Source organism: Chelon labrosus (genome assembly GCF_963514085.1).
Source record: "Chelon labrosus genome assembly, chromosome: 12".
NCBI classification, from domain to species: Eukaryota; Metazoa; Chordata; class Actinopteri; order Mugiliformes; family Mugilidae; genus Chelon; species Chelon labrosus.
This window is the reverse complement of record NC_140345.1, coordinates 23775467-23794124: the sequence shown is the minus strand read 5'-3', so window position 1 is coordinate 23794124 and position 18658 is coordinate 23775467. Positions and strand designations below refer to the sequence as shown.

Genomic DNA, 18658 nt, shown 5'->3' with positions numbered 1-18658 from the left:
TTTCTCAAAAAGAAGCCAAAAAAGGCCACATCTTTTTAAGAAGTTTCCACTTGTGAGCAGTGAGATTGTCTCCGAGAGCCCCCTGCTGCTTGATGAGAGGTGCTAATATCAAGCTAACCTCTGCAGCTAAAGTTGGTTATTACTGTAACACTGAGTTCTATGAGTGTAGGTGTATGGGTTGTATGAGAGCTGATTTACTGGTATCGGTGCTTCCTTTCTTTATTCTCAACATCACTGTGTAGTCACTGCTCTCGTCTTGTGTATGGAAACAAAGCTGGCACACTACCTGCAGTATCCTGACTCTACATAAACCCAAGGTTATTGAACGCACTGTGCTGAAAAGTGCACAATAAATAAAAATATTCCTTATTAGTATCATAGCAGCCAATTAACCCAGAGTGTTTTGCGTGTCAGTGCGTCAGGCTTCAACCCTGCATCATCAAGCGGCGCAGAAATCAGGCTAACAAGTCTGAGAAGTTGCTGATCCGCCTTAAAAAATCCTGCTCGCATGTTGCTCGGCTGCATCAGTGAGGGCAGATAAAGAGCTGAGTGGCAGCGCCGCTCGCGCCGACTCGCAGTAAATCACATTACAAGACCTCATTATCTATATGAGAGTACGGGAACAAACACAGGGGGAACACCAGAGTAATCACTTTTAAAGTTTTATTCATTACGCTGCAGTTTGACTACAGCATAAGTACAAGCATAAAATCTTTGACTACAACAGCACTTAGAGCAACATTTTTTGATTTTTTTTTTCTTCTTTTCTGTAAAAGTATTGCAATAACAGACCTTAGGCCTAAAACCTATTACATCACAATTGCTTAAATAAAAAGAGGCAAAAATACACAACAATTTTACCTCTGTGTTTGGATATATATATATATACACTGTATGGTTACTGAATACAGCCATATATATCTAGATTTCAGCACAGAGGGGGAGGGGGGAACGAGAAGGATTAATTTTGTAAATAAAGCAAACTGATGTTACAAAACCCATGATGGAAGCAGTGCTATGGTAACTGTCAAGACAGAGAGAGAATACCAAACGGTTGAGTTGTTATCATTGTTATTATCATCATCGTCGTTATTATTATTCAAATCTGGAACGATAAAAACAGCTACTTGTTGTCAGCAGTTGAGTACAGACGTCCGATAAGTGGAAAGAAGGAGTGCACTGCGGGGAAAGAAATCAGAAAAAGAATCTGTCTGAGCCCAAGTTAGTTCTTCAAGCTAGTGCAGGAAACCGAAAGAGAGAAAATTAAGACGGGAGAGCCGAGCGGCGCTCCAGCCAAAGTTACAATAGAGACTTTTTTTTTTCTTCTTCTTCCCAAATTAAAAACTACACAACTGCCACTTATTTGGTGCTTTGAAGAGAAAATGGCGCATTGCTATGTACATCGTCTATAGATAAGAATGAACATGCTCTGCGGTTATTGTACAGTGGAGTTATTTTTCAGTACATACTGTAAATAAATGACTGCAGATTAAACATGACTTTTGTTTCAATATACTGTGCCACATATAACATTGTAATGTAGAAAATAATTATTTAAAAAATAAAAATAATAATAATAATAATAACAAAGAGAGAAAAGTTAAATGACAGTTTTAACGGCATTTTTTTTCCCCCACTTGTTTCACACTGGCGCAACTCTCCAATCTTGTCCCATGTTTTAATGTTTTTATTATTTTTATTTTTTCACGTTTTCCTTTGATTATTTTCCTGTTCAACAACCGTGCGATTAAAAAGTCAACCATCCTCCTGAGCTGAAATGCTTTCACGACGTCGTCCAACATCCAGCCAGACCTATAGCAGTGCCGAGTGTGCTCAGCAGGTTTTATACTTTGGCAGATATACAAAACAACGGCTGAAAAGTAAATTAAAAACAGATGAGTACAGAAGAACCTTCTCCCCGTTCAGGAGAAGCGCTCTCGTGTGCAGTGGTCGTCTTCCAAACTAGACAGCTTGCTTGCTTGCTTGCTTTCGGTTCGACCATTTACAAAGCGAGCTGAAAGTCAACCGTTGGTCCGGCTGAAGTCGTGGCATAAACACAGACTGGTGTGTGTGTGTGTGTGTGTGTGTGTGTGTGATATACGTTTTTTTCTTAAAGGATCTGTGTAATAGAACTATACATTTGTTAGTCAATCGTGGTGGAAAAAAAACCACCAGCCAGCCCCCCCCCCCCCCCCCGAAAGACGGCTGGCACTGTGACAGAAGAATCCAAACGAGAGAATATCCTTTCTCAACAGCATCCTTAATCCAGAGGTTATCTCATCCTTATCATAACAGAATATTATTTATAGCAAAATATTATAAGTAGTTATTTGTATTTGTGTTGCAACCATATTATAAGCATACTTTGCAAACCATGTTTTCTCATAAAAAAAAAAAGACAAAGCGCGTTTTTTAACTGTAGGCATTTACAAAGTTGATGCTGCCTTCTTAAAATTCTTATATTGTCTATACATTATATTACATTATTCACAACATCTTTTTGTGGTTTCTACCCATTGGGTAGGATATGTGCATAATATATTCAAGTTATATACAGCACCTTACAAACAAACATAAAGAAAGACAGACTACTGAAAAAAGCACCGTTGGAAGTGAGGCACAACAAAGGTGGGAGCTTTTTGAGTGCAAGTGGGTTCCTATGTCTGCTCCACACGCGGGTCACATTACTGCCTGGAATGGCTTCAGTTGCCTCTCTGGGAGGGACCACTCCTGTCTGGCACAATGGCCGGTGAGCAAAGCTAAAATGTTCAAGGTGGAGCTGCGAGCTTTTGGAAACAGGCACGCCGTTGCTCCCGCGGATCGCTCGATGTGTGTGGTTTTCAGAGACTTTAAATGAATCTCAGGATCAGATTCAGTCGAACTGGGGGACGCAAAAATGTTGAATTCCTTTGCCTGGAAGCCAGATCAACTTCCTCGCCTACAGTTTTGTTTGAGGTGGAACGTTGGGTCTGGAAACCCTCGGTTGGGAAATGATTATGCTCCGGTTTGATCGGCCCGGCAAAGATGTGCTGGGCTAGTCAAATCGTTTGGGTGAGCTTTGAGCGGTGATGGACAGAAGAGTAACAGCTACGTAGTCATACACGTCATCTGAGCGCCGTTGGGTTGAATTTGTTTATAACTCAATGGCTGCCATTTAAGAAGCGAGCTGTTTAAAGTCCGCTAACGCATCTGTCGTTGTAGATAACTAACTAAAGCAAAGGATTATTTTTCTACGCAATAGCTGAAACTCACCCCATAATAAAATCCCAATGGAGTGTTGCCAGAATCTCTGATGAGAGTTGAGTGTGGCTGTGCCAGGCTACTGAATTCCTCTCTGTCCACGACTTTACAAAAAGACAGAAACAATCATTTTTGGCAGTCCTCACATATTTCTGTTCTGTCCTGCCAGACAGGTGGTGAACCCCGTTGAGATAGAGCACCTGCACAGATTCCGAGCAGCAGTCTGACTGAGGTGTGGTCTGCTCAAACATGAACATTAGGCACCTTATTTACTCACATAATAGTAACATGCAAACCTCCTTGTAGAAAACATAAAATTCATTTTTATATCCTCCATTTACAAGCTATGACTGCGCAGACGGGACAAGCTCAGAAAACAACAGAAAGAAGGAAGAAAAAAGAGGGGAAGGTATGCGGGTTTGAAGCGGGTTCTTGCAGTCAAAGGCCAAAAGTGTTGGGGCAATCTTTGCAGCTGTGGACACACTTCAACTTTTCTGCAATAAAAATGTTTTAACATGGGTCACATGTCTCAATACTTGTGGGTTTTGACTGCAGAGGGTCAGATTTATCTCCTTCTAGGTCTGGACTGGTTGAGGGGACCGAAGGACGTAGGGTTTCAGAGGTGAGGGCGGGCACGAGAAGCAGCAGTAGCAACAACAGTAGCAGTAGCAGCAACAGCAAATAGCAGCGATGTAGAAATGCACACGTAACTATAGAGCCAGATGAACACGAACTGACTGGAAACACACGACTGGGACACATGCATACATTCAAACACACCGATGCTAACGGGATCAGAGGGCTTCAGGTCGAACCGACCCAAACGTCCATCTTCATGACGTTAAGTCAGATGTGAGCTGAGAGTGCACAAGGAGGTGGGGGATGTATGAACGGAAAGAAACGTTTCCTGGTTCCTGGTTTATTGTTTCCACTGGAATTCACCTCAGCTGCAAGATACCTTTAAACACTCATTAATGCTGCATTGGGCAACTTCAGCCTTAATAATTACTAAATATAGGAATGATAATTGTTTGTTTTTCTATGATAAAAAGATGTGATAAAAGATGTTTAGTCAGGCGATATTTTATATTGTTCCTCTTGTCAACAGATCTCATGAAGAGACTCAAAGCCCCTACGAATGGATCAGACTAACCAGCACTGTGTGACGATCAAAGCTGGACAGATGTTATTCCTCTGAGCTACAGATCTCTACTGTTGTCCAAAAACACAACAGCGAGCCAAATTGTTGCGCTTGGCAACGAGTTCCTTCCTTTCCATGAATCACTATCCTGTTGCTGGAAACATCCACGACAACACGAAATTTGTATTAATCCGCAGCTGGAAATAGTTCCCAACAAATGTGTGATCTGTTTCATCTGGTTTGCTAAACAGGGAATAGCTGCTTCCATATTTCTGTGAAGCTGGCACTGGATATAAAAAAGAAATAAATAAAAGGTACGCCAACAACTGCCTAGCAGCAGATTCAAAAGAAATGGACGAGTGGTTTTAAATGACAAACATGGACTTTGACATCCAACCAGTTCTAGAAAATGCAAGTGATCTGACCTTGAGTCAAGATTCGTCCTTCAGTTTTTCATTAAATTATATTCGGCAACTTAAATAGAGCTATAACAGACAGGATGAGAAGATCTCCTTGTTTTCATGGGACTTGTTGACAGATAGGAAAATATAAAATACCAACAGAGGCCACTACTCAAAAACCTGCTTTGTGGTGTACTGTATGACTATTATCAAAAAAGGTGGAGTTCTCCTTGTGCAGCTTAATGGAACCTGTGTGGTCGACAGAACCGTGGCGTTAACTTTCTTTAAGCGCTTACCGTGACGCCACCCTCTCTCAACATGATAATGACCATCGTGCGTTTCTGGCTTTTTAAAGAGACGCTGAATTTCAATGAAAGCTTAGTTGATGTTGTGTTAATATGGTCAATGTCAAATAAGTAATATGTCCTTGAATCTCTAAACTCAAAGCAGCTGGTTAACAAATCACTCGGCTACACACACATGCACACACACAACGCTCCTGCAGGAGCATTAAGTGCTTTTCTGTGTTGTTAAAAGGTCTGGCCAACAAACACATGCACACACGCGTACACACTTATACAGCGAGGAGAGGACTGCACTAGGACGCTGCCAAACGAGGGCTCCACTCCAGTCTCCACTTTAAAGGGCTTAGCAGACTCTGCATCATTTGATCGCACTTTTTCTGCACAGGGATGGAAGGAGGGATGATGGACCAGTGTTTACCAGAGACACTGTTTGAAAGCAGGCATGGGAGGAAGCGGTGTTGGGGTCGAAGGGGGGGGGGAGGGGCACTGGCGTCGAACGCAAACAAAAAAGAGAGACAGAGAAAAGCGCAAGAGCAGAGGAGAAGGCAACGATGAGCAGAGAAAAAGGCTTAATTTTCAAAAAGGTTATTTGTTTCTTTTACAAAAAGGACCCTCCCATAGCCCTTTGACCACAGACAGTTTTCATTTAAAACCTGATCGCTGTGCTGGCGAATGCAGACAGGAATCTTCACTTTGTGTCGTCTTATTTTGTGGCTTTAGAGACGTGAAGATGTAGAGCCGAGCCTTTCTTTGTTTTTTTTTTCTTCTTCTTTTTTTGTTTGTTTGATTTGTGTTGTCGTCACGGCAGCGGGTTTTGAGTTCAATGTGGCTTTTGGCAGAATGCACTGTGCATGTCGAGATGTGCAGTGTGAGGGAGGTGGGTGCTCGAAGGGCTTTGAATGCGAGGAAACAGGAAAGAGGAAGTGTCAGGTGCTCAGAGGTTGGAACAGATTTGAGGAGAGAAGAATCTGCTGTGACCAGGCGGCTAGGTGGACACTTAAGATATGTTTTTAGCTGCGGAGTTGTGGAGTTTACATTTTACTTGGTTTCCTTGATATCCAACCATCTACATGCTTCCCTCAAACACGTTCGTATCACGTCGAATGTTTCCAGGCAGGAGTTAAGGACGTATCCTGGTTTGGGAAATCTACCTCCAAATCTTTGTAACAAACTACCAGAGGAAGTGAGAAATGTAATGTCTACCCAGTCGCTGGTCAGGAGGCAGATTTCTTCCCCACACAAGGCTGAAGTGAACAAAGACATGAAGCAGTACAAGGTTTTTCTCTTACTAAGTCTCACTGTGCCTGTGGTGTAAGCAGACAGAGATGTTGTAGGCTGGGTACGAGTATTTCTTTTGCGGTTTTCAAAAAAGGAAGGACATAAGCTTATAATACTTTTGTTTGTTGTTTTTTTTTTTTGTTTTGTTTTTGCTCTCAACTGTTTAAACAACTTTGGAGCCAAAGTTCAGTCAGTCAATCAGTCCATTCATGAAAAGGACAAAAAAATAAAGGAAAAAATAAAAAGGAAAAACAAACATCATCATTATTAATCATCACATAACATAATTTCCCTCTTCTCTTTTACAACAAAAAGATAGTGCAACTTTTAGATAACTTTTCTTTTTTTGTGTTTTGAATGTTAGAACGAGTCAGTTTTCCCCCTTTGTTTTGCTTCCTCGTGAACCTTGGCACTAAGATTTGGGTTTTTGTGAGTCTCTTGTTTTCGTCGTGTTCTCCATAAGTCCTTGATTCTCAGTTCTCGCTTTGTGCACAGATCCCGGTCCAAAAAAATAAAAACAGAAATGGAAAAATAAACAAATAAAATAAAATAAAAAATAAATCCTCCTTAGTTCCCGAGGACAGAACCATCATCCGAGGGGACCAAAAAGAGAAAATAGTTTCAATCTGTGCTAGCAGTGTGTTTCTTTCTCAAAACGAAGGAAAAAAAGTCTCCACGCAGTGCATACATCCTGCACCAGCAGTTTGAGTTACTAACGTCAGAAAGAAACTGAAATGAAATCAACTCTTGGTTTCTCTTTCCTTGTTTTGTTTGTAGCTAAGGTTGATATTTATTTGTGCATGGGAGTGTGGAGAGGACATGAGAGACAGAGAGAGAGAGAGAGACAGAGAGAGAGAGAGCGATAGAGAGACCACTTCTTACAGGTGATCAGGGGGTGAACAAGAGACAGTTGTCAATCTGGGGTGGGTGGCCCAACCTGCCCCCGCCCCACTTCTTCACACCAGGTCCTCTGGTTGGCCTTCCTTGGCCTTGGCAGGTACTATTGTGCTTTCTGATTGGCTCTGCTGCTGGATCGTCCTGCTCCCCGGCCCCCCTGGCCTCCCCACCCTCTGGTTATTGCTGTGCTGGTGTAGAAAGAACGTTGAGCCGGGGTAGTGACCCATCACCTCGCTGTACGCTGGCGGAGGGCCCTCCATGCGCCCGTGGCTGCTGGAGTTGGCTGCGCTGATGCCCGAGTTACTGCTGGGTGGCCTCGGGCCACCTCCGCCCAAGCCTCCCGCTCCTCCCCCCACCCCTCCCAGGCTCCCGCCTCCTCCCATGTCAATCAAGTCACTGTCGTAGATGGTCCGATTGGGCGGCGCCCTCACCGACTCACGGTTAAGCTCCATCTGCTGCTCGGGATCGCGGAGTTGCAAGGTGCAGGGCCCCTGGTACGGAGGGGGCTCCTCGCCGTCCGACAGCGAGATGGTGGGCGGCAGGTCGATCTGGTGCTGCAGGTAGGGGTAGGTGGGCTGGAAGCGGCTGAAGCGGTCACGCTGCATGAAGGAGGGAGCGGTGAAGCGATCCCTGGCCTGGGGAGCGTATAATACCTGAGAGAGAGGGGAAGGAGAAGGGGCAGGGGGGTACAAGGGAAAGTGAGGAGGAGAGAGTAGGGGGAAAGAAGGAGAGGATAAAGACAGCTGAATGAGTCAGATGGCCACAAAAATCTATCTCAACATGTATGAAAAATACATGCAAAATGACTAAATATACCCAGTTGGTGTTCGGTGCAATGAAATTCGTTCTAGTTTTGTACGGCACATAAAACAAAAACTTCACAACTCATTTAATTCATATTAAGAATTTCATTGTAATTTTTCAATTTGACTAGAATTGCTATTAGCATTCATTTAATTTCATCATTATAAATAATTTACTCGGTTAATAACAAAAAAAACGTGAAAAACATTAGCAAGTTGCTTCTCAAGTCTGACAGACAGTTCCCAACCCCTCTGTGAGCGATTTGGATGAAGGTTCATTTGGCAAACACCATGATGGGTGACGTTCACTTCTCAGTTGGTTTCATTTTAATAGTTTTAGAAACTGGAAAATGTTAAAACCCCTCCGGTCCATTTGAGAGAACACTTTGTGTGGGGAACACTTGATTCTGACATAGTGAGCGTCCAGCATATCTAAACAACAATGCGCATTATGTTTAATGTGTGATGAATATCCTGCAGTCCCTCAGAAACTTGCATTTCGACGCAACGTAATTCAATTCAATGCACCGCCGTGAACGATGGTCCTGTTGCAGCAACAGCTCAAACCAGTGTGTCACCAATTAGCTCTCGCAGACATTACAGTGTAATTACAGTAAAAGGAAGAAAAAGACCTCCCGCTAGAACACATCGGTTCATCCACCAGCTTTTGTCAGAGATCTTCACCTCAATTAACTCTTCACACTGCAGCGCCGCGATCCATTTCTATAATTCTCACATTTCTATCCGATTCCACACGTTTCTGCCGCGGCGAGTCATTATCAGACGGAGCCCATTTCAATTAGTGACTGGGGCTCTAATAGTCAACCCCCACTGACAAGGCAGTCTGGGTGGAGGGAACAACAGACTGGGGGAGGGGGGGGGGGAGAAAAAAAACCTGGGAGGCATTGAAAGGAGGGGTTGGTTGGTTGGTTGGTTGGTTGGTGTAGAGGATCGGTGCAATTGAAATAGAGAAAGAGTAACTGAAAGGATTAAAAAGAAAGGGTACCGAGATAAGGATGGAGAGAAAGAGAGAGTAAAGAAAGGAGAGAAGAAAAACCCGTGGAGATAAAGAGAGCGAGGAGAGAAACCGAGAGCCGGAGACAGAAAGGAACAGATAGAGAGAAAAGTATAGAGATAGATAGACAGACGAAGGGAGGGAGGGAGGGAGGGAGGGAGGGAGAAAGGTGTGTAGCTGATATAGGGAGCTGAGCGCAGCAGAGCAGGGCAGCTCTCAGACGGCTGTCTAGACAGTGTCAGGGGAGGTGTTGCTGATTAATGACGCACCAAAAACCATCCACCCCCCCACCCTGCCACACACACACACATACTCAGCCCCCATCCCAGCATCTATCAGCCACCCACTCTCACTGGCTGCGTCTCTATCTGTGTTTGTCTCTCCATGGCCTTTCCCTCTTTTTCCCGGTCTCTCTGGAAACAGTTTTTTTCACTCGCCTCCCGTCACCTCTCTGTTAATCCACACCTCATGCCCCTTCTCATTGAGTTTCCTTTAGTTTTGTTTACACGTGAGGCTTTTAACTGGCAGGGCACTCACAAATGAAAGCCAATTTGGTGTGTTAGTGCCTACAGGGTGCGTGCAGACCGGCCAGCCAGCCAGCCAGCCAAACGCAACCTCACTATACTGTTACCTCCAACTCATCAATACCATCACGCGACCGCTCGCATTTCCCGACGTTCCCCGGCGTCCCACCACGTCTCTACCCGCCGCGACTCGCGAGCCTCTCCATCTGGCGTGGACGCCATCAAGCGCACAGATCACCAGCCGTAATGAGCACACTGGCATTTGTGCGCGGTTTTGTATTCATGAGTCTCTGAGAAGATGCCAGTTTTGATTTCATTTGGGGGGGTACCGTGCCAGCCCGTGCCCAGCTCCAATTCCTGGATGATCAAATATTTACAGGCAACCAAAATGCAAATGTCAGGATCTTTGTGTCTTGACTGTATTCCTGTAACCACGCAACAATTATACAAAGGCGAGCACTAATAACGACAAAGAAACGGCAAAGAAACAAAGAAAAGTTGAGAGGTGATGAAAGACATCTATGAGTGGCTTCTGTCTCTCAGTTACATGCCCTTTAGCTGCAATCTTATAAGGCAAAAATGGGCCAAGGCAGCAGTTCAGTGTACCAGCTAACATATCAGAGCACAGGAGTGCTGGCTTGGACAAACACTGTAAATCTAACCATCAACAGTGCTGCCAATAAATATTTTATCACTAATAAAATGGAGTCCCTAAGAAACCACAAGAGAAACCAAAAGGGTCCACAGATGACCTAGTGCTAAAACTTAAGTTGGTCTCTCCGTGCTTTTTTTGACTGACAAATAAGAGAACATTTTCTGCATTTATCATGAATGAGATGCAGTAAATTTATCATGATCTAAATTTTTAGGTCATATTGTTCAGCGTCACCTCACACGAGATAATACTTCTTGACTTTGTGGAAGCCAGTTTAGTCCTGTAAAGAACCTTTAAACAGGGTTCTTATAAAATAAAGGGTTTCTGTGTAGTGCCCTAGCAGAATGCAGAGAAAGGATACTGCACTATATGAGATGGTTGTCTGATTTTGAGACTAGACATGTGTAGTTTTTGAGGATCTCAGTTCGGAACGACTTCGGGTTTTTTGCTGAATGTCGAGTCCATGTCGACTAGTCGATGACGTCGCACATAAAAACACAGTAGAAAGTAAAGCTTAGCCACAATGAAATCTATATTCTTGACCTGCACCTGCACATATTGTAAAAAGAAGCTACGGAGGCTTTTCTGCAAGGTTATTGAAGCTTGAACACGAGCTACTGTCGGCTGTAGCCCACGCTAACACCATAAGCACCGTCAGTCTGACACTTCTAATATGCGGCTCTCGCTTGGTGGCAAAAAGACAAAAAACAAAACACGCTGTACAACCACGGCAACAATGTGAACTAAAAGAACACAACAAAACTGAACATGACACACATGAGCTTATCAGTACTGTGCTCTGTAGATAAGTTTAGCCTATATTACTCGGCACCGTCAATAGCATTTAACAGTACTTCACTGTGTGATGTAAAGGTGGTATATCTCCGAATCCTTTTTCGTGTTTAGCAGCTAAATGTCTTATAACTTTAGACAATGAAATTCACCATCAAATTGTTGATGTACAGCCTCCTTCTTTGTTACCACGGGACAATTGGTGAAGTTGTTAATTGACTGTCGTTGAGAGGATTTGGACCATGCCATTTCAGATGAGTGTGCACTGCAGTAGTACTTTTGTTGTATTTCAGGACTGACATGTCACGGTAGTATAGGCTTCATCTTTAGTGAAGTATTTCCACACACTTGATGAATTGCTGCTAGTTTGCTGCAACGACCCACTGGGCTCAACGTGATCAACGACTAGTCGACTTCCGGCTAAAAGCATCATGGCACAGCAGTGAAATCAACTAGTCGACTAGTCGGTCCAACCCCTATTTTCTACAGAGTGCAATCTGACGTGCACTTTCCCAGATATGCGGTGATGCACCAAACAGCTGTGTTTGGCCCGAATTAGATTTTCGGCCGGACAAGCACAGAAAATTTTGTTCTGCCTCTTAAACACCAACTCCGATGTCTTCTCTATGTTCTGTTGATGCACGTTTAATAACTTCAGCTCCAGGTGCCATCGTGCAAAGCACAGTTGACTAGTCGCCACCTAGCATTTTAGTGGTGCGCCCTGATACAAATGTTTTCACCAGCGTAGGATCTGCATACATCGGCTGAGGAAGTATAAACCAAGCTTTAATGCTGCCAGACTAGTGAGTGTTTGTTCAAGTCTGTTTACAGAGTTTCTGCAGTCTCCTCTAATGCTCTTTGCTGCAACAGAGGACGTAATTCATAATCCAGTTTCCTTGTATTAACCGTGGAAATGAAGCATGGGCGAAATTGTTGCAAACTGCTTTATGGCTGAATTATGGCCGTCACCAATGATGAGCTCCAAATGACAATCTGGGCAATGTTGTCTGAAAATCATTCGAAGGGGAACGAGAGTGAGCAACTCATGCAGCTGGCTAGTAGCTACATCCATTGAGAAAGTGACGTGTGTGTACGCGACAATTATCATGGTTGTGTAGATTAAGTGTATCCACAACCACAACGCTTGGCTGGGGGTTTAACAGAGGGAAGGGTCTTACCTCTGAGGCACCTTGTCGCGATCCACTGTCTGAAGGCCACAGACAACCGTCCTGCACATCAAGACACACACAAAAAGATTGTTTAAAGATTGTATGCATGTGTATGTTTGAGCTTTAGTGGAAATGTTGTGAACTCATGCTACATAAAACACTTATTGTAAACTTTTTGAACCTTGACAACGTGTCTGATGCGTGTTACGTTTTACTGAAGCTGAACAGGAATCATTACTGCTTTGTTGTTTGGGATGTGTTTCTATTGATGTGAGACCATTAAGCTGCTGAAACAAACTTTCTTCCTAACAACAACAACAAGAAGAAATAGATAAAGAGAAGGGGGAAAAATGGCTTAAAAGTAACAACTTAATGAGGACACAAAAGATGAAACAGGAGCGCAGAGAAACGCCTGACAGCTTCAAACCTAAACTCCAGCCCTGTTTGGGAGTGAGCACAACAAAAGGCTCCCGTTTTTTAAAAAATAGGCTGGATAAAAGCTACGACAATGAAACAGAACGATCAAATAATTACAGTTTTCCTTCGTCTTCATTTGACTTGAGGATCTTTTCTCAGACAACACAGTCAACAGTATTTAATGGAAGGAGAGGGGAGGGGAAGGGGGGGGGGCAAACATGCTTAAATCCTGTTTATTTATGTGTCTTTTAGGGGCAAAGGCCACCGGCACATTTCCAAATTGCACTTCATCCTCTACAGGGCTTTGAGAGCTTGTTGCTTTTATGTTTTTTTTTCCTTCTCTTTGCATAATTTTAGCTTTGATTGGACGGAACGGAACAGAAAGTGACAGGAGAAAGGGAAAAGGGAGCAGCGTTCACAAGCTGAATGTAAATGATCTGTAAATGACAGGAGAAAGTAAGCGGATTTTCAGCCGCTGATCTAAAAGCTAGGGATCTATTATTTTGCATCATATTCTGCACCTGTGTGCGTATGCAAGCATGTGTGTGTGTGTGTTTATGTGTGTTTGTGTCGTGTCAGTGTGGGGCAGAGCCGCTGCTGTCTAGACGGCGCTGTAGTGAATTAAACATCAGTGCCCGACAGACTTTGGCTCTGAAGAAACCAATTCAGCAAGTTCACCTAACAGACTGGAGCAAAGCTGTTACCTCGGTGAAACTGGGACAAGAACTCCGACTGGGATAAAAGGATTCATTTAGCTCAGCGCAGCTTTACTGGGAACATACTGGTAAAGCTATGTTTGTCCTGCCTCAGAAATACAGAAATGTCCTCTCACAATGACTAGGCAGGGACATTCAGTGAGAACAGATGAACAGATGGGGACACACACACACGCGCAGGGTTTCACTCATTATCAGTTTAGATCAAAATGTTACTGGCACGGACGCCGGGAGAACGGCACCGTCAGAGCAACCCGACACAAATGCCGTCTCTTTTCGTGTCTCTCGCCGGTGTTACTGACCTGCTGTAGGGCATGGTCGTGCCTGCGGGCCTGGCTCTGCCTCGTTATGAAGGACCAGGTGGAGAGCTTGTAGTGGTTGAGCAGGCAGATGATCACCACCACCATCACTGTCATCACCACGATGATGATGACGATCTGAACAAACTCCAGTTCAGCTGTGTAAAAAAAAAAAAACACACAAAAGGAGAGGGGAGGGTTAGCGACGAGGTTCAAATGCAGGAAAGTTTCAGAAAGATATCGTTTAGGGCAGCAGTGTGGTACAAAGGTCAGGAAAGCAGAGATGCATCTATGATATTAGTCCACATGTAAGAGAGATGCAAAACATGACAGAGGCTCCAACTCTGAGCCGATGTGTGGCAGCATGTTGGATTTTAAAAAAGTACAATGACAGAGGAGAGGTGTCTGCAGAGACCCTGGTTTAGCCCTGTGCTAACCGGCTGCTCTAACATGTGTTGACCAGCAGGGGGTAGCACAGGTCAAACTCCAAGTCGGCCTGTCGCACAGTTACTGACAGTGAGCTTTAACAGTACATCGACATGTGTGTGCGTCTGCCTGAGGATCCTACAGAGGGAAGCTTCCAATCACAGAAAAAGATGAGTGTTGAGACCGCGGGGCCCGTCCCAGCGTACAGTGGTCTCTTTGTGGAGACGGTGAATAAACACACAGGCCAGTATTGGAGCCGATGTGGGATGACCTCCCGGACGAGGGCACCGCTGGGAGACACAACGATCGCCGCCTTACAGTCACGTCTGCCTCTCGCCTCTTGTTCATTGTTTCACGCCTTCTTTTCCATCTTCCTCCCACCGCCTCCATTTGAACCCCGCCTGTGTCTCCCAACTTGTCCCCGGTCGCTCGTATCCGTCTTTCCTCTAACCTCGTCCCCCTCTTTCTCACTCTCTCTCTCTTACAAACTCTCTTCTTGTATTCCCCCAGAATATCCACGCCTTTCATCAGTGTCTTGTCTCGCATTCTTCCCTCACCCACCATCACTCCTTCCATGTATGTCTCATTCTTCATTGTCTCCCACTTTCAGTCTCTCTCTTCCTATCCCTCCTTCCTCCCTCTCTCTCTCTCTCTCTCTCTCCCTCCTTGCCTCCATGTGTGCAGTCTGAGACTCTTTTGTTGTCCGTTTGTTCTGAGTAGAAGTCTCGACCTTGTCTGGTCTTGGCACCCAGTCTGACCTCTGACTCACACTCACTTTCTGCTGGATGAATGCACTTTCTCCATGCACACTTTTCTGCAGTTTGTGTCCTTGTACACTATGTGTGTACATATAATACTGAGCAGCGGTGGAAAGACACAAAAACAGTATGTGAAAGTCCAAAAAAGCAACACACACATTTAATACTTGTGAAAACCTGGTGGAATAAAACTAAAACTGAAAGCAGTCCGGTTCCCAGAGTTCCCAGCAACAGTAATCCTCCCTGGCTTATTATTCATCCGCAGTTAAAGAGTCGAGCCTGAGCTGAAACGTAAACCCACCCAAACCTGCCCGCGCTCCACCGCAGCAGCCACAGGGGACGGGTGGGGTCGGACTGGGAGGAACGTGGCCAACCAGCACGAACCGCGGTGAAAGGGTAAAAAGAAACGCCGCGAAGGAACGAAACCTAAGCCAGCAAAACCAACGGACGTTAACCAACAAAGAGCGCAGGAATGAGGCGCTTACTGCGAAACCGACGACGACGGACGTGCTCTGCAACTCTTCCTTTGTGAGACGAAAGGTGACGAGTGAGGTGTTGAAGAGTCAAACAGATGACTGAAATAATAAAAGCATGAGTCAAATGAAGCGAAAGGAAGAAAAGCACTTGACTCAGCCACTGTTTAGTAGAATTTAACTGACACATTCGGTTACCGCTGAAGTTGCAAATGATAGGCCTACACGTTTTCCTAACACGATACATGAAACTGAGCCATTACGTGACCTAATATCAGACAGGTGGGACTGAGGAGTCTTGTTTAGACCCGCGGTGACGGCATAAACCACACTTGAGAGGGAAGAACTGGAATAGTGTGAAGGTATTTCATTCAAAACCACACGCACAGGAGTATGGCAGCACTACGGGGAAAGTCGTTAGTTGTCATTATGACTTACACCGATCAGCCACAACATTAAAACCACAGACAGGAGAAGTAAATAACATCTTGTGGCAATTCAATGTTCTTCTGGGAAACTTTTGGACCTTTCATTCATGTGGATGTAACTTAGACATGTAGCACCCACCTAGACCAGACCAGGCACCCCCACCCCATAGCAATGACACTCCTTGAGGGCAGCAGCCTGACACAGACACACACACACAAACGGCTTAGGAACAACTCAAAAAAACATGAAGAACAGCACAAGCTGTTGACCTGGCCTCCAAATTCACTAGAAACTGATCAAGTATCTGTTGAATGAACCACAGGACACCCTCAGAAGGCCCATGTCCATTCTCTGATGAGTCCCAACTGTTTTGGAGGCACAGTGGAGACCTACACAATATTATTCCCAGATAGATTTCATGTCAGTCCAGTCGTTGAGACCCCAACACCCGCACTGCTAGCTATGGCTACGGTGTAAAGCAAATGCATGAGCAAAGAGCCAGACTCCCGGGAGGCGTCCCAAACCCAAAGCTTTGGAGCCTCTGCCCTCTGTGAGAAGAGGAAATGTGCTGGAAAGAAGTTCTGTTCTATTCTGTCAGGCTCTTTTGTTTCATTCGAGAGCTTCATCCACTACCAGCCCGGGCCTGTGCGCTCACCACAGCGGCCGCAGGGAGGGGACTGAAGAAGGCTTTCATTCAGAGAACTGCATTCTGGGCAACCAAGTCAACCAGGCCCCTCCTATAAGCCGGCTGGATAAATATCACATACTCTGCCTTCTGCTATTGTAAAAAGCCACACAAACCAGACGGCTGACTCAAAGATGGCTTACTTCTTCTGAAGTACAGGCGGGGATGTTTTTACAGGGCAAGTTTGTGTTTATACAGTCCAAGCAAAATAAAAGAATAAAAAAAAGAAAGGACAGAGCTGCAGTTATGGGCCTCTCCTCTGAAACGACGAAAGGAAGGAAGCCAGAGGAGGGAGTAGCGAAGCAGGGAAGGAAGTGTGGGTAGGAGGTGGAGAGATTAAATAAGAGAAGAGAGAAGAGGCAGTGGAGAAGGGAGGCCGCCCCTGCCTGAACCGCTGTATCCACTCCAGAACATAGTGTACAGTAAGGGCTCCACCACAGGCCAGAGAACAGTCTGCATTACCAGCACCAGTCTGATGTTATTACAACAGTAATCCACTTGTCAAAACAATATCAGCCCAGCGTCTGCAGCGCTCTTATTCCTTCAGCAGGCTGAATCACTTGCACCGCATCCAGCCGTCCCTGCCTTTTTTCTGCTCTGGTGACACAACGGGTCATCGGGTTCATTTAAGTCATCAGTTGTTTTTTTCTCTAGGTAGTTTTACCACACAAAACACATTTACTGAACAAAATATATCCAAATATAAACTCATATCTAAGAAAACCGCATGAAATTTGGTTCCTAAAAGACTTAATTTAATTGGATAGCGGGTAAAAAAACTGCTTCGGGCAGCAAATACAGCAAACCTAATTTATATGCTACTCAACTGGCATCCCCTTAACTATTAATAGGCGCGCTCCAATCAGCACTTTCGCAGCCGATCACCGATGCCTGATCGCGGGAAGCACTGTCGGCCGATACTGATCACAGGACACGTCTGAAACCACTTAAAAAAATTATTATTTTGATTCATTTATATGAACAGAGCTGCCAATAAGAGGCATTTTTTTTGTAATATCTAAATAGGAAAGTGTGCACAGACCGCCAAGCCAGAAAATAAATTAAATTAAAGTCATAAAAATAAATTCCAGTAGGCCGATTGAAAGAAGGAAAAAGAAAGTCTTTATCAAATTTACTCCTTAATTAAATCCCTGTAGGCAAACAGAACAACATTAACCTGCAGAGGTGGAAAGTTTCTCACTATCTTAACCCGCACGGAGGTAGACTCGTGCGGGTTGGGTGTGCGCCTGGGGATATCATCTTGTGACGCTTGCGCCATCTGATCAGCTTTTACGATAGGCCGCGCTATATATGACGCACATCATACTATTGACGTGGAGAGTTCCTTGACCTGTAGACGCTGGAAGACTAAGTAGGTGAATCTTGACAGGAGCTGCAGCACTCCTGTTGGCATCAAAGCCACGAGTCCAAAGGTGTTTAGTTTACTGTGAAATATAGCAAGGAGAAGCAGCACATTCTCCCATATGAGAAGCTGGAAGCACAGTTCTTAATCTAATCAGTTAATCAGCTACTTTTTTTGGTATACTTCCTACTTTTGCTAGATTTTTGATGTGTCTTTGAGGATAAAAATCTTTTATTTTGATAATCAACAATAGGGAAGTCAGGGAGGGAAGTATGTGAAGTCCAGCCACAGAAGAGTCTCTGGCTAGGACTTGAAACCTACTGGCTTTCAGTACTCAAACACATCTCAACCGAAAAATACTGGGGTTTGATGCCCGGCCCTATCAGGTACAAAACAGAAGAGCAGCTACACCAGGAGCTTGTCCCAATTCAAAAAGCCAAACACTAAAAGAGAGGGTAAACAGCATGGAGAGTGAGAGAGAGAGAGCGCACACACACACACACACACACACACACACACACACACACACAGTGACCCAACAGCGGCCCTTTGACCTTTTTCTGTGTGTGAGTGAGAGAGGGAGGCCAATGAGAGGTCAAACAGTTCAGCTGAACCGGCGGCACAGCAGACAACAACAGCAGCAGCAGCAGCATCCACTTTCAGAGCACAACACAGTCTGAAGACGCACACTGACATGGAGGTTTTTGTAAGGATGTGCACCTCAAAGGGTTAACTGAGTTTATTCCCCTCCCGAAGAAACAGTTCTGCTGAAAAAGTGATGACGGGATGTTCTGCAAACACGAGGTAAACCAAGGTAACCAAGGTAAAGTTTGAGGAAAAGATATTATTGTTGAAAATGTTAAATATCTTAC

General features: G+C 44.6%; 1 protein-coding gene across 2 annotated transcripts in view; it reads right to left on the bottom strand.

Annotated features, from left to right (window-relative positions):
• Nucleotides 1–585: 585 nt before the first annotated feature.
• LOC311497196 (low-density lipoprotein receptor class A domain-containing protein 4-like) overlaps nt 586–18658 on the bottom strand; it is a 226217-nt gene continuing 208144 nt past the window's right edge. For both annotated transcript variants that reach the window (XM_084557387.1, XM_084557388.1), the window contains 3 exons: nt 13656–13810; nt 12230–12280; nt 586–7915 (listed from right to left, as the gene is read on the bottom strand). In XM_084557387.1, coding sequence (XP_084413513.1) covers nt 7322–7915; nt 12230–12280; nt 13656–13810 — 800 coding nt within the window. In that variant the 3' untranslated portion in view covers nt 586–7321. The remainder of the gene's footprint in view (nt 7916–12229; nt 12281–13655; nt 13811–18658) is intronic.